Raw genomic sequence first — 23,744 nt, 5'->3', positions numbered from 1 at the left:
CTTCTGGGCCGCTGGGATGGTCGACCTCGCGATCTTGGTTAGGAACGGAGCGGGGTACTCTCATCCATTGTAAAAATGGTAAAGGGACTCTTAAATGGTTGTATCTTGGTGTTAGAACAATCCATGTCCTCTAAAACACCTGAGCCATTCTCTCTGAGCCTGGTCCCCTCGTGAGTAGAGGACTGTCTCCTTGAGGTACCTTATCGTCCCGCACCATAGCCGACGGCGTAAGCCTTGCGTAGCCTATGAACGGAGGCTGGAGGTCTTCCGGGAAGAACTCGAAGTCCTCTATTCTTCGAGTCCCAAATTCCGGTATAGAGATGAGACCGTCCTGGAAGGGGGCGTATGACGCTACCCTCCACGGATTGTTCATAGAGAACTGAGGTAGTGAGTCATACGGAGGAAGTTGGGATCCACTCGTGTTGGACAGTGGAGGAGAGGCTAGAGGAGCTTCTCTCAGCCCGGCTATAATGGAGTCCTGGGAAGTAATCCTGTCCGACAGACGAGAGATCATTTGCTCCATGCTACTCTTTAAGGACCCAACCAGGTCACCCACCTGTTGCAACAGGCCAGCATTGGAGTCCAAAGCCGGAGCTGCTGCGGAGGTGGAGGGGAGGCTCTGAATCGGGACCAAAGGTAGCGGAACTGGTGATTCTGCCGGAGTGCGAGATCTCTCTCTGGAGGATTTACTCCTCGAGGACTTAGAGCCGGAGCTAGAAGCTTTAGACCTGGATGCTCCGGGATTCCCAGCCGGAGACTTACGGGAGGAGGATGAAGCCGAAGTCGTCTTCTTAGACGACGACGACGTCTTAGTCAAAGTCATCACCTTAGACTTGACCTTAGGTCTAACCGAAGCACCAGGAGGAGAATATATTTCGTCACCCGTTAAAGCCTTGGAAGGATGGAGAGGTTGCAGGAGTAGAAGAAACAGTTACGCCCAAGGGTGTCCACCGTACCTACCTCGACCAACAGGTCGTCTATACCTACCATAGGTTCAACATTAATATCTAGGGTCGCGACATCCGTAGAGATATCCTGGTCCTGATCAGTTAATGAGGTAGCCAGCTGTTGTTGGATGAAGGCGATAGTCGGATCCGCTTCTACCGGGTCGACGTATCCTGTCGCCTTGCCTCCGGGGAAGATTAGTAATGCCAACCGCTTCTCTAGGATGTAGGGCTGTCCCTTGGCGGCGTTTTTCCCAAAACCGCCGACCCAGGCCCGCAGGGTAGCCAGTGCGGTATCTCTTACCGCCGCAGCCTGGAAGAGAGGGCGTAGTTTAGATTTAAGAATCACTTAAAACTAAAACTTAAAGTATAACTTAAATTAATTGCCTTAAGTTAATATGATGAAAACTTAAGCGCTAAAAAAGAAGCGGAGCAGCTACTGGAGATGTAAAACTTACCCCTTCCAAAAGCTGGCTCACCAGATCGTAACATATGGTACACGTCTCATGGTACCAGACCTGGATGTCCCCGAGCGGAGTCGCGCACGGAGCATGGACCGGCAAAACTTCTTCGTCCACAAGGATCCTGAAGTGTGGCGGAACATCCCGGATGCTCACAGTGGTGGCCTGTAAGTGGGGAGACACATGAGTATCTTAAAAAACATCACTTACAGTCTAAAGGACAGAAGAACTCCGATACATGCCGGAGCTCGGAAAAAAATTTGGGCATAACCCCTCCCTGCATCGCCTGAATAGGCTATAATCCCGGAGAGATCCGGTGAGATATGTAAGGGAGGGGGATGGTTTAAGGTTCTTAAGATAAACTTAAAGATAACTTAAACCTAACACACAAGCAAACCGGACTAAGTCCAGTGCGTAGCGGAGTGTAGTAACTCAGCAAAACGGTAAGGTTAGTAGAGACCCACTGTATGCTCCGTCCACCCTACTGGGTGGACTAACAACTTTCCGCTGGATACCAGGACTCCGATCAGGAAGGAGCCCTAGTAAGATGGGAAAGAGCGAGAAGACATACAGGCTCAAGCTAGCCCGGAGCGACAAGGTAGCGCGGAGGGTGGGCAAGGCCAGTACCCCCCACTCCGTACCAACCGGCCGGACCGAGAAGCCGGAGAGGTCGAGACCAGTCTGGGTCTGTCCCGACTCCCTAGCCCCTCCGCCTGAGGGGAGAGAGGGAGGCAGGCTCGGTATGAGGGAGCGAGCATGGGCAGACCGACCCGCCCCCGCCCGACTTACCCTATGGAAGAGCGGAGGGAGGGGGGGGAAGAATGACTGGACAGGCGTCTGGCTGTCCCGTGATCACGAAGTGACCACGATGCGGTAAGACCAAATACGACAACTAAGCCTAGGACAACCACTGATCAGGGAAATGCTAGCGGGAGCTACTGAACTGAAAAGCGGTGGCAAATAAGCCCACTGGGCCGAACCAACTGATCAGAGAGAGTAGCTATAGGGAAGCAACCGAACTGATGAGCGGTAGTATAGGCTCAAAGAGCCAGGACCTAGGCTAAGCCAGACGCCTAACTAACCTAACAATAATAAAATACATAGTATAAATAAATAAATGAAAGAAAGAAAACAATATAGCAGGAGAAAAAATCCAGGAGTGTACGGAACTAACCCGAAGGCAAGTCACCACTCAAAGCTAGTCAGAGGCCGATACTAAGAACCTGGACTAGGGTCTGGATAGAAAAAGCCTACGTAAGGTAAAATACATGCATGCATGACACAACCTGAGTAGACCGTACCCTAAGTAAGCGGATAATCATATAGAGCGAAGATAAATAAGGGGATGTTCTAGGTATGGGAGACCAAGAACGAACCCATCACGAGGCAGAACCATGCTGCCATGCTTCCGACCCCGAGATCGTATTTATACCTAAAAAACGGCAAATACTGTCTCAGGGCCGGAAAAAACCAACTAACCGTAAATACTGAGTACTTAACTTAGCTGCTGCGATAGCTGCACGCTCCATAATAGAAAATCCAATGAAAGGGCACAAAAAACACAGAGAGGAAAAATATCACAACCGACTCGTGTGCGCTAACTTGAAAGGATGACCACCAGAGGCGCAGCAGTCGGCAGCATGGGATGGAGTAGTAGTAGTACGAGCTGCTCACTCTGTGGGTCGGCTCCCCTCTTGGAGGGATTTTGTAGTGGGAGATTTCTATTGGCTTTTGGCTCGTGGTAGTGGTCTCACTCGCCTAGTGTTCATACCGACACCCTCCTGGAGGGTGAGCGAGTCAGTTATACTGACCTTTTTCTTTATTTTATTTATTCTCTGGTATGTGTTAGTACATTTACCCTAGAAATAATAGATTAAAGGATATTTCGCGCAGCGACACGAGCTGAGCCCAGAAAAACTATATAAAATACATAAAACATGAAATAAAAATGCTGAAAGCAAAACTGCAAATAAAAAAAACTCACGCTGCCCATCCCTCAAGACCATAACGTTCGACTCTGTCGTAATTCTTTTTCTCAGTGCACGACTTTGCTGTGAACAAAAAATATATAAACATTTTATTTTGATAAGAGCTATACAGTACTAATCTTTTCAAGTTTAATCCATTGACATTGATAGTGAGGGCCCTCCCTTGTCAGGGCAATATAAAGACTGAATAAAGTTTTAAATGTAGATTAAAACAAGAACATTCTTAAGCATTATTATGGGGGTGTAAAAAAAAAAAATTCATCAGCTGGGGGCTGCTAATTATCGCCCTCATCCCAACTTGATTTTCCCTTCTCATAATTGAAATTAGTACTTCAATTCTACCCACCACCCCCTCTAAGTAACAAAATGCAATAATAGGAAAGCCTTGAAATATCCATATATTAAAATCTTGTATTGATAATTTTACACAGTGGAAACAAATTCTTTCAAGCATGAAGAATGAGTGACTAAAATGTTGATATGCAAAATTAATTTTCAAAAGGAAATGAAAAATTAGTCTCACAAATAAGTGCAGTTAAATTAAACAAAATTTAATTTCTAACCCGAAATGATATTGCCAAACAAAATCAGTTACTTAATTCAATAATACAGTGAACAAATTAAAAATATCAGGAATGAAACAAAGCTGGCTTTAAAATAAAGATACAGAAAAAGCATCACACCAATGAAAAGGTAGTTAGTTACCTTCCTTGTCTGCCAGACCATCACAGTGATGGAGATGGCAGAGAGATGCAGAATACAACCAGAAAAGGCGAAGTACTCTTGAATACACCACAGGATTACAGTAAACACTTGGAAGATGTAGAAAGGGTTCACAGCCTAAAATCAAACAAAAAATATACAAAAGATATTCAAGAAATCCATGAAGAAATAAGTGTACATAAAATATACATGAAATATTATCAAGCTAATATGATACCAAAATAGAAACTGCAAATATCAGGATGAGTTCTTGAATTAAATTAAAGGACAGAAATATTCAATAAGGAAGAAACAGAGGGCCTCTATCATATCTTCTTAGGCCTAACATTCTTATTTCATAGTCATGGTTTAATTTGTCTAAGATATGGAGCCATCAGGAAATTAAGTGTGTTACAATCAGAAAAGTGAAGGGCTCCATCAAGCACCAGTGCTTCTGATGTGCAATTGATTTGGTATTGACACACTTTAAAACCAATGACCAATTTTGCCCATTATACTGCAAACTGTGAATGCACACCCAGGCAAGCAGTAAAGGAATCAATAGTGGCCATGAGCTTTCCACCTGTACTGGTGAGTCCTAGATCCAATACAGTTTTTTGCCAGGAATAACTTGAAACCCTCATCTGCCCATCTGATGCAACATAAACCGCGCCTTTTCTTCCATAAAGAGATAAATTTGCATCCAAGCTAGATAAAATAGTTTATATACCCAGTCAACAGGGTAACCTGTAAAGATTTCGAATATTGGGCTGTTAATGATGAATACGAATGCAAAATTATAAAGTGAAACCTGCTTGCAACAAGCTAATGTAGCCAACAAAGCCAAATTTCCAGAGTTGCTAGTTCCTCGTTGGACGAGTGGGTTACCTGCACGCCTACCGATTCGGTAGTCTCGAGTTCGATTCCTCTCCCTGCCAACGTGGAATCAGAGGAATTTGCTTCTGGTGAGTAGAAATTCATTTTCTCGATGTAATGTGGTTCGGATCCCACAACAAGCTGTAGTAGGTCCCGTTGCTAGGTAAACAATTGGTTCCTATACTCTGTTTTTTTTTCAGTTTTTTTCCATCTGTCTATCCGCCCGTGGTGTTTGCGTATGGTAACACTGTGCCCCGGGCTTTAAATAGATTCGCTATGCGTAAGTTTTAGATAAATAAAAGGATATCTGGGTGTACATTTGCAACTGAAAAGTGTTTCAATAATGTACTGTATGCGAATTACACCGTTAATATTCTAAATAAGATATTGTTATTACTGTTGAAAGTGAACTGAATGTAACTATCTAAAGCCTGAGACGCAGTGTTACCATACGCAAAACACCACAGGCGGATGGACAGATGGAAAAAAACCGAGTATAGCCACGTAAAAATATCTAATCCTTCGGGCCAGCCCTAAGAAGAGCTGCTAATCAGCTCAGTTGACTGGTCAAACTAAGATATAGGCCTAGCTACTTATCCCAAACCTCAATTCGTTTCTTACCCAAAGTCTTTCAAACAGATTCAACGAAGCAAAACAACTAATCACCAATTAACCCTACATTAATTCCTCTGTAATCAGTAAAAAAAAAAAAATTCCATGTTATCCTTACTTGCTCAACAAGGAGCTGCCAGATAGAGAGGATCTCGATCTTCATGAAATTTTCTCCATACAGGGCTTTTCGAGCACAGACGTCATCTCCAGTCAAACCCGACTCCATCTGGTGGAAGGTGCTGAAGGTGGAGCAATGTTCCAAGGGCCTGGTAATTACACAAACATTTTCTATATTGAGGCATCCACTGCTAGAACTGACGTTTACCACAAATGCCCGGTTTCCATTTTGTCAAAGAAAATGGAAGTCCAAGCTTTCCTTTTTCGAATGTTATAAGCTTTCACACACAAAAATTACTCCTTAATCTCAAAAACTCAGCAAAATATAACTTTTTGAATGTTGGTAAACTTTAATCTTGATTTACTAATTTTTTTAAAAAGTGGCTAAAGTAAGTTATAGCGGTGGACGCCTCATATGTTGTTCTACTGCATATACTATAGTATATCTATCTATCTATATATATATATATATATATATAATATATATATATATATATATATATATATATATATATATATTTTTTTTTTTTTGTTTTTTTTTTTTTCTGAGAAATATTCACAAATTCCTGTTTTTTTTAAATTAATTTAATCATAAAATGCACTTTTTGTGATAAAAATATTTAAAAATCCATATGTAAACTTTTATGGTGGATTTTCTTGAGTTTTAACTAACTAAATAGGCAGTTTTAAGCATTTTTGTTAGGGTATCAACTATTCGCGGCATCCCCCTGAATACGGGGAACTATATAATATATATATATATATATATATATATATATATATATATATATATATATATATAGATAGATATACTATAGTATATGCAGTAGAAAAACATATGAGGCGTCCACCGCTATAACTTACTTTAGCCACTTTTTAAAAAAAATGAGTAAATCAAGATTAAAGTTTACCAACATTCAAAACTATATATATATATATACAGGGAACTATATATATATATGTATATATATATATAGTTCCCCGTATTCATCCCCAATGAATACGGGAACTATATATATATATATATATATATATATATATATATATATATATATATATATATATATATATATATATATATATATATAGTTCCCCGTATTCATGGTGGATGCCGCGAATAGTTGATACCCTAAAAAAATGCTTAAAACTGCCTATTTAGTTAGTTAAAACTCAAGAAAATCCACCATAAAAGTTTACATATGGATTTTTAAATAGTTTTATCACAAAAAGTGCATTTTATGATTAAATTAATTTAAAAAAACAGGAATTTGTGAATATTTCTCAGAAAAAATAACAACAAATATACAAATTTCCCCCAAATAACACACAGTAATATATTTATGTGTATATATATATATATATATATATATATATATATATATATATATATATATATATATATATATATATATATATATATATATGACTGGTAAAAATATTTTGTTACAATAGAATTCCATCTAATATTTTGGAGTTTTTATGGGCTCCTTTTATTAGATATATATATATATATATATATATATATATATATATATATATATATATATATATATGACTGGTAAAAATGTTCTGTAACAACAGAATTCCATCTAATAAAAGGAGCCCATAAAAACACCAAAATGTAGAGAGAAAAGTACTATATTTCAGAGACTGCTGTCTCTCTCTTCAGGTATATGAATGAGAAAAGTTTACAGAAAAGGTGGTATTTATACCAAGAGATTCGTCCACAAGCAAGCCAATTTAGGTCACCCCCGCTGATAATCTTCCTTTAATCTTCTTAAGCGTTGGTTGAATGAACACTGCATCGACGATATCTGATATCCAATTCCCTTTTGAGATGTTCATTACCTGCTTCTCTTTTATTAAGGCCGATTCCATCATTTGACTCTTGTACCGACAGTTGCTGCTATAAATTACACGTGACATATTCCAGTTTATTCTATGGTTATGTTCATTTATATGGTTAAAAATAGCAGAGTTCTGTTGTCCATACCTAACTGACCGTTTGTGTTGTATTAATCTCTGGGGAAGTGATTTACCTGTAAATCCGATGTAAGATTGGTCACAGTCCTGGCATGGGATCTCATATACCCCAGAGTCTTTGGGAGATGTCTTTTGTTGGACGTTAATCAGGGATTTGGCTAAGGTATTTGGGTAGGTAAATGCAAAAGGGTTGGATTTCCCAAGGGTGTGAGTTACTCTCTTAATCGTCTCCAGGTGGGGAATTTTTATTTTATTGTTGGGTGTGTCTCTGGTCTTGTCTTTAGGGGGTCGGTAGAAAATTACGTTTGCTTTTTGAATTGCTTTCTCAATTATATGGTCAGGATACTTTAAAGATGAAAGTTGCTTGCGAATTAGTTCAAATTCTTTTTCCAGGAAATCTGGGGAACAAATTCGTAAGGCTCTAAAGAATAGGTTGCTAGCTACACCTATCTTGATAGTATTGTCATGATAGCTAAAGTAGTGAATATATGAAAGTGAGAACGTTGGTTTTCTGTATATGGTAAATTTGTATTCTGTCGTGTCTCTGATTATTAAAACATCAAGAAAAGGAATTTTGTTGTCTGTTTCCCATTCAACTTTAAATTTGATGCTGGGCACTAATGCGTTTAATTTTGAGAAGAATTCATTAAAATTACCCCACTTATTATCCCAAAATGTTAGTATGTCATCCACGTATCTCATCCACAGCATGTTTTTGGGTTTTATTGCATTTATTACTGTAGTTTCAAAGTATTCCATGTACAGATTGGCTAAAATAGGACTTAAAGGACTACCCATACTACACCCGAATTTTTGCTTGTAGAATGATTCCCTGAATGAAAATACGTTATTAGATGCACATAATTCAACTAACTTTATTATTTTGTCAAGTGCCAAAGGGAAATGATCTGAATAGGGGGATAATTTTTCCCTTAAAAACTGAAGAACGTCCTGTACTGGTACTTTTGTGAATAGGGAGTCTACGTCAAGGCTTAAAAGTTTTTAAGGGAAAAATTATCCCCCTATTCAGATCATTTCCCTTTGGCACTTGACAAAATAATAAAGTTAGTTGAATTATGTGCATCTAATAACGTATTTTCATTCAGGGAATCATTCTACAAGCAAAAATTCGGGTGTAGTATGGGTAGTCCTTTAAGTCCTATTTTAGCCAATCTGTACATGGAATACTTTGAAACTACAGTAATAAATGCAATAAAACCCAAAAACATGCTGTGGATGAGATACGTGGATGACATACTAACATTTTGGGATAATAAGTGGGGTAATTTTAATGAATTCTTCTCAAAATTAAACGCATTAGTGCCCAGCATCAAATTTAAAGTTGAATGGGAAACAGACAACAAAATTCCTTTTCTTGATGTTTTAATAATCAGAGACACGACAGAATACAAATTTACCATATACAGAAAACCAACGTTCTCACTTTCATATATTCACTACTTTAGCTATCATGACAATACTATCAAGATAGGTGTAGCTAGCAACCTATTCTTAAGAGCCTTACGAATTTGTTCCCCAGATTTCCTGGAAAAAGAATTTGAACTAATTCGCAAGCAACTTTCATCTTTAAAGTATCCTGACCATATAATTGAGAAAGCAATTCAAAAAGCAAACGTAATTTTCTACCGACCCCCTAAAGACAAGACCAGAGACACACCCAACAATAAAATAAAAATTCCCCACCTGGAGACGATTAAGAGAGTAACTCACACCCTTGGGAAATCCAACCCTTTTGCATTTACCTACCCAAATACCTTAGCCAAATCCCTGATTAACGTCCAACAAAAGACATCTCCCAAAGACTCTGGGGTATATGAGATCCCATGCCAGGACTGTGACCAATCTTACATCGGATTTACAGGTAAATCACTTCCCCAGAGATTAATACAACACAAACGGTCAGTTAGGTATGGACAACAGAACTCTGCTATTTTTAACCATATAAATGAACATAACCATAGAATAAACTGGAATATGTCACGTGTAATTTATAGCAGCAACTGTCGGTACAAGAGTCAAATGATGGAATCGGCCTTAATAAAAGAGAAGCAGGTAATGAACATCTCAAAAGGGAATTGGATATCAGATATCGTCGATGCAGTGTTCATTCAACCAACGCTTAAGAAGATTAAAGGAAGATTATCAGCGGGGGTGACCTAAATTGGCTTACTTGTGGACGAATCTCTTGGTATAAATACCACCTTTTCTGTAAACTTTTCTCATTCATATACCTGAAGAGAGAGACAGCAGTCTCTGAAATATAGTACTTTTCTCTCTACATTTTGGTGTTTTTATGGGCTCCTTTTATTAGATATATATGATATATAAAATATATATATATATATATCTATATATATATAATACTATATATAAAATATATATATATACATATAATATATATATATATATCTATATATAAAATATTATATATATATATATATATATATATATATATAATATATGTATATATATAATAAATATATTATAAAATATTATATATATATATATATAATTAATAAATATATATATATATTATATATATTATATATATATATATACATATATAATATATATAAATAATCTATAATACTATATATATATAATTATATATAAAATATATTATTTATATACATATATATATATATATATATAGATTATATATATATATATATTATATATATATTATATATATATATACTATAATATAATATATAATATATATATATATATATATAATATAAATTATATATATAATATATCATAATATATATATATATAATAATATATACCATAATATATATATATAAATATAAAATTTATATATAATATATATATATACTATTATATATATTATATATATATATTTATATATATTTACTTAGTCGATTATACGAGCAGGTGATGTCATCCCAGGTGTATTTGATTTTCTTGTTGATAAAATAGGTCCTCCTCACGTATCGCTTCGTTTCTTTGTTGGGAACGTCCTCCTCGGTCACGTCTTCCTCCCACAGCTGGTGATATATATCCTGGAAAGGGAAAAATCCGGCAGGAAGTTAAAGGAATATGTCAGGGGTTCTTCTCAGCCCCAATCACCAACCCTTTCTTTTTCATATCTACGGTCAATAGGACTGGAAACTTAATGGCCCTTTGTAGCCTGGGCCTACAGAACAAGTCAATGAGAAGACTTGCCTCACATGTTACCCAATTTCTGTAATCCCTACGTAATGAGGCTTTGGACAATTAACATGACATCCCTCTTTGGCCATAGTTATTTCATAATGGCCTTCCCTAACACCAATGCCTTGCGCTGAATGCCTGGTTTTGCCAACAACGTATGCCTCTTCGTCCAAATATCAATGTCATCTCTTCTTATCTAGGACTCGAGTACTTGACATGTTCTACTTTGCATGACATGTTCTACTTTGCAGTCTTCATCTTTTTCCAGGTGGTTTTCTTACGTATTTTTGCTTTTATTTTATGCTCTATTGTTCTCGTGTTTCTCTCCCTTGACAGCCCGAATTTTCTACTCTAACAAAGCCATGAATCTTGACATTCTATGGGACACCTCTTCAAAATCTTCTTTGACCTTATCAGAGCCCACGTTTCTACTGCATAAAGTATGTCATAAAGTAGCACACGCCTTTTTTTATCCAACAGTAATCTACCTATCTCTTTTTCCATTTCATTCATGATAAGTCTACTCTTTTCCTTCCTGCTCCCTCGATTCTTGCTTCCCAATCTATATATACAGTGTCACCAAGCTAACAGAAATGCTCGGCCACTCCTATGAGCTGCTCATCCATCAAAAGGGGCTCTCAACTCGCCTCGAATGACAATGGATTAGGGCAGAGAAACTCCTTTCACTGACTTAACATACATCTTCAAACCGTCCCCCCCGCTTCCCCCCACCCCCCGTACATTAGAGACCTCATATTCAGCTACTTTCTTCCTTCAGAAATCAAATATACCACATTAGCAACATCATGTAGCTACCCTAGCATCTTCAACACAGCATAAACGGCGCATACATTACAGCGGTTGTAAATTATTTGTATTTTGGTTACAAGACTTTGCTGGTGACCGGGACCTAAATACTATACCGATAAGACCCCTTGATGAAGTATTGATAAGATAATATATAGCCTTCCCATTATTTATCTTTATTTATCTAGCATTCATACAGTCATTATGCATCAAGGTAAATCTGAGTTTATATTCATGAAAAGTACGTCTCCTAAACACACTCACACACAAGACATTGCACACACACACACACACATTTTCCCATTCAAAAGGCAAATGTATAAGAGCTCAGCTATAAATAATACTGTAGGACCAAAACCTATTTTAACTTTCGAATGGTACCATTAGATGGGCACTGTTAGCTTTCAGTAAGCTCTAGGGCCACAGCAATGTAGCTTTAGTTAGGTCTACCATGTCTGAAGTATGCGTACTATAGTCATAGATATGACTATAGTTTTACCTCTTCCATCACAGTCATCTATTGGTCAAGGAGAAGGTATATCAAGATTGCTTTCTATAGTTTTAACTTATTTTTAAAAAATGTGTTACTGTGATGAGAGGGTGACACATTTTGCGCTGGAAAAAAAACAAATGAAACTCAATTACAAACGCCAGGAGAGCCCACGCCCCTGCGCCCACAAACGCATTTGTCCCACAGTCACGCAATGACAGCGATAAGCATACAATGTCCTATTAACAGTATATTAAAGCAGCTGCCAAGCCTTGTTAAACATTTAAAAAAAGGAGAAATAAACACCGAACCAAACTTACCTTGAGAAGAAGTTTCTTCGCTTCCTTCAAAGGGCATCTTTTGTGCGTCAGGGCGAGCTTGATGGAAGGGCGCCACGTCAAGGGGATGAGCATCAAGCCGCCAGAGAGAATGGTTAGGATCACCGTGAGAGCTAACTTCCCCTTATTGGGCTTGTAACCAGTTACTTCCTGAAAGGATATTGACACAATCAGGGTCAGATTTTACTGGAAAAATGCATCTTTCTATAGGAAAAAACATTAGAATTTGACTTTGTAAATTTCTGAGAGAAGAAGAAAAACTTTATAAAATTTTAAGCGCGATATGTATATTCAAGGATGTAACTATGCATTTTGGATGAGAGCATGAGGTGATGGAGTATTTGCCAAATGTTAAAGCAAATTTCGATCTTATTTTAAACGAGAAAGACTAACGTCAACTTGCCATTTCATCTTTAGTTCCAAGATTAAGTCGATCTGCAACTGCTTTGGAACGCCACATCCTGATCGGTTATTTGGGATCATCGACCTGAAGTCTTCTGGAGAACAGAAAGAAGCTATATGCGAGAACGCTTGTCCTTTTTGTCCTGCATATAAAATATATTCTAAAAAATTTTAAAAAGCACACAAACATTCTTTACCCTTTAACAAGAAAAAGATCTTGGTCGGAAAGCCTAGTGTATGAATGTATATAATAGTTGCACTTGTTTGAAACAACTGCCTAACCAGTCGTAACGACCGTTTGAAGCAGTCATAAATAAAGCAGGCTGGAATCCGCATAAACTTCACTTCAAAATAGGTCTGGTCGTCTAGGCCTAATTGTAGTCACTATTAACAGAAGGTGCGACATGTTCTCTGGCTCGTGTTTTGCATTTAATAGTATAGTGTTACCAGGGCTAATGGCAACTACAGGTTAAGGAAACAGATCGGTTAACAGTCATTAGAAAGTGATTGTCAAGTTAAAAGGTAGATTGTTAAACAACCCACTGCCACAATACATTCCAGGATTCCTCAACTTATCACAACATCTCGAGTTAATAACTCAAATAATCTCATCATTATTGCATCATCAAACTACATCCCTGCGGGCGTGAGAGAGCATTCATTCCAAAATAGGACCAAGATGAAGGGCCGCTGTCACCCTTGTCAAGTGTCAGTTCGTGAGAAGTACCGTATTCTATTTTATAATTAATTAATGCCTTTACACCTCACCTCTAGGCCTGTTGGCCCGACTTGTGTATGAAAAAGTGGACCTAACTTTGCATAAATACTTTCTTTCTAAATTACCATCAACACTACCATTTTGACTGTTTATCCAATTTCATCCCAACAGAACAGGTAAAACCGTGTTATCTACGATTAGCCTATAAAGGATTAATCCAGGTTTTATCCAGAAGACTAAACACTCTACTAAGATTAAAACGCCAATGCTATATTTCAATTAAGTGGGAACGCACACATGAATGTCTTTAAAATTCTGCAAGTGTCACTTATAAATAAAGTTTTTGGTTCAACACTCAACCCATGCTATTGGTTTCTAATATCACTGGATTAATACAATTCATCGTAAATATAAGTACACATCAATAATTAACACACCTAGGTATATACACCTTGTGTTGCTTTTACAACGTATGCAACAAGTTCATAATTGTGACGCTGTTGAGTTAGAAGAATCTATATACCTGGATACTTCAAACTCTGTAACGAAGTTACCACAATGGTTATTATAATTCTATATATTTGTAATAAAATGGCCATTGACCAAAAATGAACTGATCAGCTCTTCAGCTATAGATGAGCAAAGCTGGAGGAACGTGTGAAACTGAACAGAGAACCCGTGAAATTATGGATGCAGGCTGATTCGGACCTTAATCTTGGCTGATTCGGACCATTTGCTAGGCTGATTCGGACCCATACTAATAATTTTATATTATAGCAATGGGTATTTCTATATAAGCATTCCGTATCGTTCGTCCCCGCGAATCCGATAGCCACCAGGAATTGGGGCGTCAAATGTATTTCGCCGTGTTTAGTACGAGCCCCTGGGGGTGGATAACAGTCGTCCGAATAAATATTACTTAAAATTCTTGATCAGAGGTAAAACTGCGTAGAAAAATCGGCCAATCATATGAAGGTCCGAATGAGGCTGGATAAAGGTCCGAATGAGCCAGTACATGGTCCGAATCAGCCAAGGTCCGAATAAGCCTGTTCCCAAAAAGATAACGATGTTAAAAGAATTGCTGGAAACCCTCTTCTCGCCCTCCATAAATTTGCAAGTTCCTGGCGTCTAGAAGCAACCCGACGCTTCATGGTATCGTTATAACGTCTATGAATGTCTGTAACCATCGGTATATGCACCCAAAAATTCATAACTGAATGAAATGTAATTACATTGGCCGGTAACTACGAAATACGAGGATTCTGAAGCAGGATGACTTCGCAATGTTTACTCTGAATCTTTGGGAAACTTGGATTTACAACGAGTAGAAAAATAAGGTTATATTTTTAGACTTTCAAAATCATGTCCGAGATTAAATACTTAAGTATACGTACGAATTCAAGGTAATGAATGTCTGTCGGAAGCAGTAACGACCAAGAAATGCGACAACAATGGCGTTCAAAATAGAGCATTTCCCTAAACCTAACCTGAGTTTACTGTAACGGTTTCGCTTCCCTCTTATGTTTCCTTGTGATACTTGACACTTGACGGACGGCCTCAGAACGATTAAGAAATCTGTAATATTTAAGTAGTATTTAAGTGCATTGAGGTGTTGTGAATTCAAGTATTATTGCAAGAATTTGAGAATAATTTCAATGGTGAATTCAGGTATTAGCTATTGTCAGAATTTGAGAACAATTTCAAAGGTCTGAAAGTGCAGAGTATAGGTATTCAACGATTTTGTGGAAGTCCTGTAAGAAGGATCGAGACTTGTTCTTCCTGGACCAGTGAGTTAAATTTTTTATTATTCTCTACCTTAGTATTATGATCGGAACGACAATTCAAACAAATTAATTTTATGTAGTTAGCTGATGGACAAGGTAATGCAAAGATGATTAATAGTACGTTACTTATGATGCTTTATTTTGATGTAGGGGGGTTGTATTCATATTGGAAGGCAAACCTTTGATAATTTTTTGTCGCCGTAGGCTTAGGCTAAACACAGTAATTATATATAATGAGTGTGATGGAACATACAATCTAGGTCAACCAAGCGCTGGAATCAATGAGGTCATTCGATGCTGAAACGGAAATTGGGAATAGAATAAGTTTTGAAAGGTGTAACAGAAGGAAAACCTCAAAGCAGTTGCGGGATTAAACAAATTTTAGAGGGGTTAGATAGCAAGATGGAAGAAAGAGAACGTGAGTGGAAGTACAGTAAAAGAAATGAAAGGGGTTACGTTATTCCTCCAAGAGGGATAATTGGTCCCAGAGAGAACAAGCACATTTACTCAAGGCTAATCAGCAGAATCTACGTCTCACTTACTCTCCGGCTTCCTGGATAGTAGTTCCATTATCTTGAACTTCATCATTCTAGCCCCTGCTGGGTTCTCTGCTCCTCCCCACCCCGACTTTTCACAACCCTGTTATTAATTAGTTTTACTTGGCCAACTATCTCGTTAGATACTAATCCAGTCTTTCACCTGTTTACTACTGATTTTTTTTCCTTACCTTTTCAGTGCTCTGTATGTCATGCTAGATATTAGACGAGGAATAATTTATGCTGACAGCCTAACCTGATTTCCTTTATTCACACTCAGCACACTATTTTAGGAAAAATGACATTGACAATATTACAAAACTGAAAGGAGTGTATGAGATGTATAGAGAATTCTGTGGAGTTATAGAGTCTTCAGGTAGTGTTATAGGACGTGAGCCTAACAGCCTTCTCCTAAGATAATTAGTGAGAATTGGAAGGTCAATACCTCTATGGAACCACTCTGTGGCCAAGGCATCTATGTAAAGCCATCAACTTGGTCAACTCCAGGGATAAATGAGGGGATTGTGAGGAAGCACAAGAGGTTTGAATATGGCTACATGCACCCCTTTCCTCTGTGTGTTGTCCACATCACTGTAACCTCATTTGCTCCGTGTGTGTGTGTTGTGTGTGTATGTGTGTGTGTGTGGAAAAACGGTGGTAAGGTGTGTGGTAGATGCACGTTCGGATGTTTGAAACTTGAATGTCAGCTTACAACTGTTATGCTTTCCGTGGACTAGTACTAGCCTATGTAGGTAGTAGGTACTATGTCCCGTTTAGCCAAGTCGTTTGTGAAAAAGGCTGTATTTGAAATGACTTCATGAGCATTTTCCATTCACACAGAGAATCTGAGATTCGTCCTTATCACAAGATATTAATTAAAGCCATATTGTTTGCATGTAAAGCCTGTCCCACAAGACATCGGTAAGAGTTATGAAGCTTTTGACAGATACGAAAAATTCTTGATAAACTGCATGGCGGGGCGATCCTTATCTCCATTCCTTCAAGCACTCTGCAAGGTATTTTTTATATATACCGATATCGTTATCTTGAACTCTTCAACTATGAAGTAACGTTTATACAATCATCTCCTCTACTCTTTTATTGCTGATGGCTTTTATTTTTATTTACTTTTTCATTATATTAAGTTGAAACTTGCTAGGCAGTAAATCTGTATTTTTAACTATTGGTTGCATATCCCTCTTTATAGAGACAAGACCATATATATAGTCCTCGTTCCACTACATAGTTATTCCAGCTTTCTAATTCTTGTTCTTCTTCGGCCCTTAGCTGCAACCCCTTTCGTTCCTTTAACTGTACCTCCTTTCATATTATCTTTCTCCCATCCCCTTACAATTACTCCATAGTTCAGCTGCTAGGTTTTCCTCCTGTTACATACCTAACATACCTTTCAAGCCTATACCTACTCAATTTCCCTTTCAGCCCTGAATGACCTCAAAGGTCCCATTGCTTGGCCTAAACTCTATATTCCATTCCATTTCAATTCTCGTTGTGTCTTCCCGTTATCTTATGACTTTATGGCCTCCTCTTGTATTATGTTAGGTGTAGATTCAAGCATTCGTAAACAAGCCCTATTTTTTGTCAGTCTCTAAGCTGTAATAGAAATTTATCGTGCCCTTATTCGCTGATATTTGTATATAAAAAAATGAGTTCCGTAGTCCGGTTTTCTGCACTCGAATGGAACTCGAACCGTAGGGGCATTGGGTAAAGATATATATGATTAGCAGGTGGCTTCAGAGTACATAAATCCGTTTACAGTTACGTCAGACCAAGAGGATGGAGGGAACGCTATAACAGCGGTGTCTGTCATGGAGGACTTTTCGGTACTTGGCTATCTAGGCCAAGGGTCGCCAACCTGCGGCTCCTTCAAGACTCTGTTTACCCATTTAAAACAAAGATAATGTTACACTCATAAACCAGTATTTGGTTAAATTCATTCAGTTTTAAAAGCATGTTATAGGTATCGGGTTTATTGATTTTTTAAATGAGATATATATAGTTTCTAAGGCCACTTTTGTCAATTGCTGCTTGGACAGAACTACAGTTTTATGAATCTGAATTCTAAACCAATGGCTTCTCTAGTGGGTGACCCCTGATGTAGGCGAAAGGTGTAGTACGCATAAACGTATAAAGACATGTACACATCGTTCCGGAAGACATGCTTTACAAACCAAAAGGGTAACAACAAGAAAACGCATGTTGTTGAACAAAGATATTACGTATCTAGTACATGTCTACAGCGTTCACGTAATGGTAATTATCGGTACTTGAGCTTAAATAAGTTAGTCTCTTGTGTAATCACTAACATCAAGCCCATTTTCACCTTTTTTGTGCGTATAATCTAATCGAACTATTGAAGATGAACCTAGGCCTACATCTGAAGTAGGTCACTGTGTTAGACCCACAACATGTTCGCCACGATGGAGTGCAGTGGAACTTAAGAGAACTCTTCAAGCTTGTGTATTTATTATCTGGTTGTTTTATTGGTCTGTGCGTGTTTACTCTTATACTGTTCATTTGTTTGTTTTAGGTGGATTATGTTCATGTTCCGGTTTTCTCAGTGCTACCTAATTTGTAATAATATAATATTAACTTTCTCAGTTTGTCAATTGTTTGGAAGTTGCTATTAAATCGTCAGTGTTCTTTATTGGTGTTCGTGGACCTCCATCGTATTGTATGAAAGTGTAAAATTGTATGCAAGTGAAACACTGTGAATTAAATGTTGTGATAACGATTAGATAAAAACGGACTCTTGGATGCGCTATCTTGAAAAGATAGCTTACGAAAAAATAGGTGACTCAATGTTCGTATATGAGCTATCCTTTTGTGGTGGGCTTTTGGTCTTGTTTATATAGATTCCTTCATATTTTGAATAGGAATTATAATTGTTTTGTACATTTTTACGTAACCAAAACAAACCAAAACTGTTGCGGAAAACTGCCATGACGTCAGTACAGCAGAGCAGCCCCCGTTTATCTGCTGGTGCACCCCCCTGTCCCTCTGCTAGGCACCAGCGGGACACAATAAACCGCCCGACGATTGTCGAATATGGAGCACGGAATGAATGGGGTAGGTTGGTTGCCTTCAGCGCTAATCAAGAGTTCTCATTGACCACTTCCTTGTTACGGCGGTGATTCGAAAACTGCCCCTTTCTCTTCTGAATGCACGCAATGCTGAATGCAGTCCTTTACTTGGCGTGCAGGTGTATTATTCAGCCAGCTTGGAATTCCTTCGCGTTCGTGACGTAATTCGCGTAGTTATGCAGAGATCGTCCGGTTGCCTCATGACAACAGTCACATTCACTTTGTTTGGTTTTTATGCATAGCCCCCTCCACTGGGATGATTCCCCCCACCCCCACCCCTGGCGGGCCTTTGTACGTTTACAAAATAAGGTGCTTTTATATATTTTATAACTGTCTTTTAGTGTTTTCTCGTAACATAGCTCCTGCAGAATAGGAAATAGGAGCGTCGTGTCATTTCCTTAAAATTTTCCTAATCTTGAGCTTCGCTTGGGCAGAATGGAACCCATCATTGTTGAGAGGAGAACGTAGGAGAGCGAAAGATAGCAACTCAATGATTATCAGTTGTCTGGCGCCATGACTGCAGAGAGAAAGATGAAGCGGAGTATATCAAAAGAAAAGAGCTCCCATTTTCGAGGTCGAAGTAATCCTTTGAATTTTATCACACAGGATGGGCGAGATGGCCGTATCTAGGCTGACAGAAGCAAGAGATGGTAGGGGTATTAGAAGAAGGAACGAAGCTCCGAAAGTAGGTTACTATAGTATTCAAGGAAAACAGATTTAGGAAGAGAATAACGAATGTTGACTGTAAGAGACAGCAATTAGTTAATCAAATGTTAAATGCTTCTGCAATGCATATGTAGGAAGTTGAAATTGTTTGGGCCATCTGTTCTGATTAATAATTATTTTCTTTCATTTTCCTTTTTTTCACTTTTCATATCACAAATAAGCTTTCTATCAAGCGAATGACTTTTCAGTCTTGCTCCAAAATGTAAGCATAGTATGGAAAGTAATGATAATAGTACTAGTAGACCTATGTCTTCTTTTCTGCTATCTTGGCCAGAGTTCCTACCAGTTGAATCTTGACATTAAGCACTGGGGCTCTGCATCACCAGAATAGGTGAAGCATACCATTTTTATGACAGTCTTGCCTTTTCATAAGAGAGTCATGTGATAAGAAGATTAATGCTGTCTACTAACTAGCCCAGAACTGAAGGAAGAAGTAGCATTGTTCTATTAGCTCTACTTTACCACCTTACATTTCAGGAGCAAGTGCATTTGTCATACCTGCCATATCCTGCTGTTGTTGTTCAAGCTTCTTTCCAATTGTCCTTGGTGTCATTGTTAGAGGTTTTCCATACTAGAAGAAGAAAAAGCTGAGGATATTGGTATTTTACCCCCTCCGCAAAAAAAGAAAAAAAAAAGTCCCTGTTGATGAAATGTTCTAAAAACTGTGAAACCCATCTTTGTCTGTGTCTCCTGTTCAGGTGGATTTATTACATGCTTCAATAATGGAAAGTCATCTCTTGTTTCTTGTGTGTCAACGAATCCCTCTCCATGTTTGCTAGTGCTACCCTAATAGCTTGAGTTTTTACTTGTCAACACTGCCAGTAAGGCTTTGCTTTGTTTGTTTGTATGGTGCTTTTACGTTGCATGGAACCAGTGGTTATTCAGAAACGGGACCAACGGCTTTACGTGACTTCCGAACCACGTCGAGAGTGATGAACTTCTATCACCAGAAATACACATCTCTCACACCTCAATGGAATGGCCGAGAATCGAACCCGCGACCACCGAGGTGGAAGCTAATACCATACCAACCACGCCCGCTGAGGCGCTGTAAGGCTCTGCTGGCCAAACTTGTTTTTATTTAATCGTGCAGTATCTGTTCTCTTCCAAGTTTATGTGACATACCTCTGGGTTTGTTCTGTACCCTCTATATCAGTGACCTACAGCCTATTTCATTTGATCATGATATATCAGTGACACATCTCATATCTCTCCATTTAACCTTACTTTCAATGGCATGACTCTCTGTTCACACCTGATCTTGGAGTGGCCTTCATTACCCGTCGTCTTTGATCTGGGGAGTTTACAGATTTCGGTTAACGTCAGCTGTCTTTTCTGATCAGGTTATACTAAACTGAAAGCGCCTCAGTGGCGTGGTTGGTTTGGTGGTTGCTTCTCACCTCGGTGGTCACGGGTTCGATTCTCGGCCATTCCACTGAGGAGTGAGATGTGTATTTCTGGTGATAGAAGTTCATCACTCTCGACGTGGTTCGGAAGTCACGTAAAGCCGTTGGTCCCGTTGCTGAATAACCATACTGGTTCCATGCAACGTCAAAACACCATACAAACAAACAAACAATATACTAAACTGAGACCCCAGAATTTAACCAAGGTCGCCACCTTTTCAGACAGTTTCCACTTATTTCTCCGTGTACTCCTCATCAGGTTCCTCTGAGTATAGAACTTAGGCCAAAGGTCAAGCACTGGGACATATAAGGTCATTCAGCGCCGAAACGGAGACTGACGGTAAACAAGTTTTCCTTTAAAGAGACAGTTTTTTTTCTTTGAACAAGGATTTGTCACCTCGAAACTCCTGTGCAAATTCAGAAATTTACTTTCATCCTCCATTTGTGCAATGGAAGATGAAAGTAAATTACTACTCTGAATTTGCATAGGAGTTTCGAGGTGATAAATCATTGTTCAAAGAAGAAAAAAAAAAAGCTCTCTCTAAAGGAAAACCTCTTACCTTTCGAACATCTTACTGTCAGTCTCCGTTTCGGCGCTGAATGATCTCATATGTCCCAGTGCTTGGCCTTTAGCCTAAGTTCTATACTCAGCTCAATTCAATTCAACTCGCAATTTCTTGCTTGCTTTTCTTGCCTTTCACCCCATGGCTTTGGAATTTTCTCCACTTTTCCTTTTTACTCTATAACACTATAATCATCCCGAAGACCTCGCTTAAGAATTAATGTTCTGATTAAAGGAAGAGAATGGGATTTCATTGGTGCATCTTTGGGTGTTACTCATGGCTTGAGATTAAAGCTCTCTCTCTCTCTCTCTCTCTCTCTCTCTCTCTCTCTCTCTCATACGCCTATTGCTAATTGTTGATTGTATTATTTTAGTAAGCTTAAATATTTCAAGTACTGCAACGTGAAACATTCCTTTAAACATCGGCACATGTAGCCATGGGTAGCACTAGCAGAGACCTTATCAGCTAGCTTCGAATATATTATCTCCAACCCTCCCCACCCGCCACCCCCTTTTTCTCTCTCGCCAAGGTGGGGTTGGTTGTGGGGGTTGGGGGTGGCGGTGTTGTTCTGCCGTGTGCATAGCTTGGTGAAAATTCAAGCATGTTTGCAATGGTTCCCTTCTGCATTAATTTGGTCTTTTCCGTCTAGCCGTTCAACTTTCTTAATTGTACTGGTTAAACAGATTTATAATAATAATAATTAATACTATGATAATAATAATTGTCGCCCTTATGGCAAAGACGTCGGTACATTGGTACTATCGATGAAGACAAACTCTATCATTGTATTCCGTACTTGTGTAAGAAAATGTAGGGTTCACAAGACTATCTCCTCATAAGTCATACCAGAAAAAGTTTCTCGCACTCAGAGTACATTAAAATACACTAAAAGATCAGACCTTAATAGATATTATCTGAATAATAACGAAGTTCTCTAAGCCTATCGTTTCAAAACTTTCCAGTCACAGTGGCGTGGTTCTGATTTCGTCACTGTGGTCCTTTGGTCCCCCAAACGCCGTGTATCGCTAAAAGGGCGTCCCCTGAAATTCAGACACCCACGTCTTTCCTGTTCTTTATCTTCTAAAGGTCTCTAATCATCTCCCAGAGCTTCCCTGCTATGATGATTCATGTCCGTGTATAATACAGTCTAGTACTACACTCTACGTTATATACAGATTGTACTAGACTTACATCAAATGTTGCTTCCGTAAACATTTTCAGTTTATACGATTTCTATCTCTTATTCCGCCAGCACCTTGCAAACCTTTTTCATTGCCGATTTCCCTTTCAGCGCTGAATGACCTCGTAGGTCCCAGCTAGCACTTGGTCTTTGGCGTAAATTTTATATATTCTGTATAGTCACTTCAGAATGTCGAAATTTGTGAGAGCTCTTAAATCAGCCATTATTTCAATTCTTTCTAATGATAAGAGCATTCTCGGTGATTCGTTGTTCGATATATGTGTATTAATAGTCATAGATGTAGCACGAGACTTACCTCTTTAAGTTTTTTCCTGGTTTTTACGTTTGTATATTACCAATATTTGTCTCTCCACGTGGGCTTCGTGATGATGGTTTGCACTGGTTTTCCTTAATTATTTCTCTATCGAAATCCATTCACGAGTAAAGTCTTAAAACCTATCAATCCATATTATACATCATCATTATCCGTCGCACTTTCTTGCAATAATAAGTAAAATAAGGATGAAAAACTGGGGGGGGAAAGCCGGCAAAATACGATTCAAAGTAACGCGAGTCTCAATCTAAAATGAAGATTCTAATCTCAAAGTAGGCGTAGACGCGGTTGTTCGTCTAGCAGAGCGTTTGATCACACTAAACCAGGGTCCACTTGGGGTCTAGCCGCCAGCTATACAGTTCTAGTTGGGGGAGCTGATTATCAACCTAGATGGGGAGTTCCTCTAGATAATGAGGGTTAGGTCGTTTTATCGTAATCTCTTTATCTTTTACAACTCACCCCCTTCATTCTCTTTCCC

General features: G+C 38.5%; 1 protein-coding gene across 3 annotated transcripts in view; it reads right to left on the bottom strand.

The window, feature by feature from the left end:
* The window catches only part of LOC135205244 (polyamine-transporting ATPase 13A3-like), a 45,487-nt gene extending 21,859 nt beyond the window's left edge, over positions 1-23,628 (bottom strand). For 2 of the 3 annotated variants that reach the window (XM_064235596.1, XM_064235609.1), the window contains exons 1-7: positions 23,249-23,627; positions 12,916-13,013; positions 12,499-12,662; positions 10,584-10,730; positions 5,702-5,851; positions 4,099-4,233; positions 3,390-3,456 (exon numbers count right to left, since the gene is read on the bottom strand). In XM_064235596.1, coding sequence (XP_064091666.1) covers positions 3,390-3,456; positions 4,099-4,233; positions 5,702-5,851; positions 10,584-10,730; positions 12,499-12,662; positions 12,916-12,976 — 724 coding nt within the window. In that variant the 5' untranslated portion in view covers positions 12,977-13,013; positions 23,249-23,627. Of the gene's footprint in view, positions 1-3,389; positions 3,457-4,098; positions 4,234-5,701; positions 5,852-10,583; positions 10,731-12,498; positions 12,663-12,915; positions 13,014-23,248 lie in introns of all 3 variants that reach the window. The other variant, XM_064235603.1, reaches the window with a different exon arrangement.
* Between the last annotated feature and the right edge of the window lie 116 nt (positions 23,629-23,744).

The sequence above is a fragment of the Macrobrachium nipponense genome, chromosome 24 (assembly GCF_015104395.2).
Source record: "Macrobrachium nipponense isolate FS-2020 chromosome 24, ASM1510439v2, whole genome shotgun sequence".
Classification (NCBI taxonomy): Eukaryota; Metazoa; Arthropoda; class Malacostraca; order Decapoda; family Palaemonidae; genus Macrobrachium; species Macrobrachium nipponense.
Note: the sequence above shows the minus strand (reverse complement) of the source record. Positions and strands in the feature narration are given on the sequence as shown.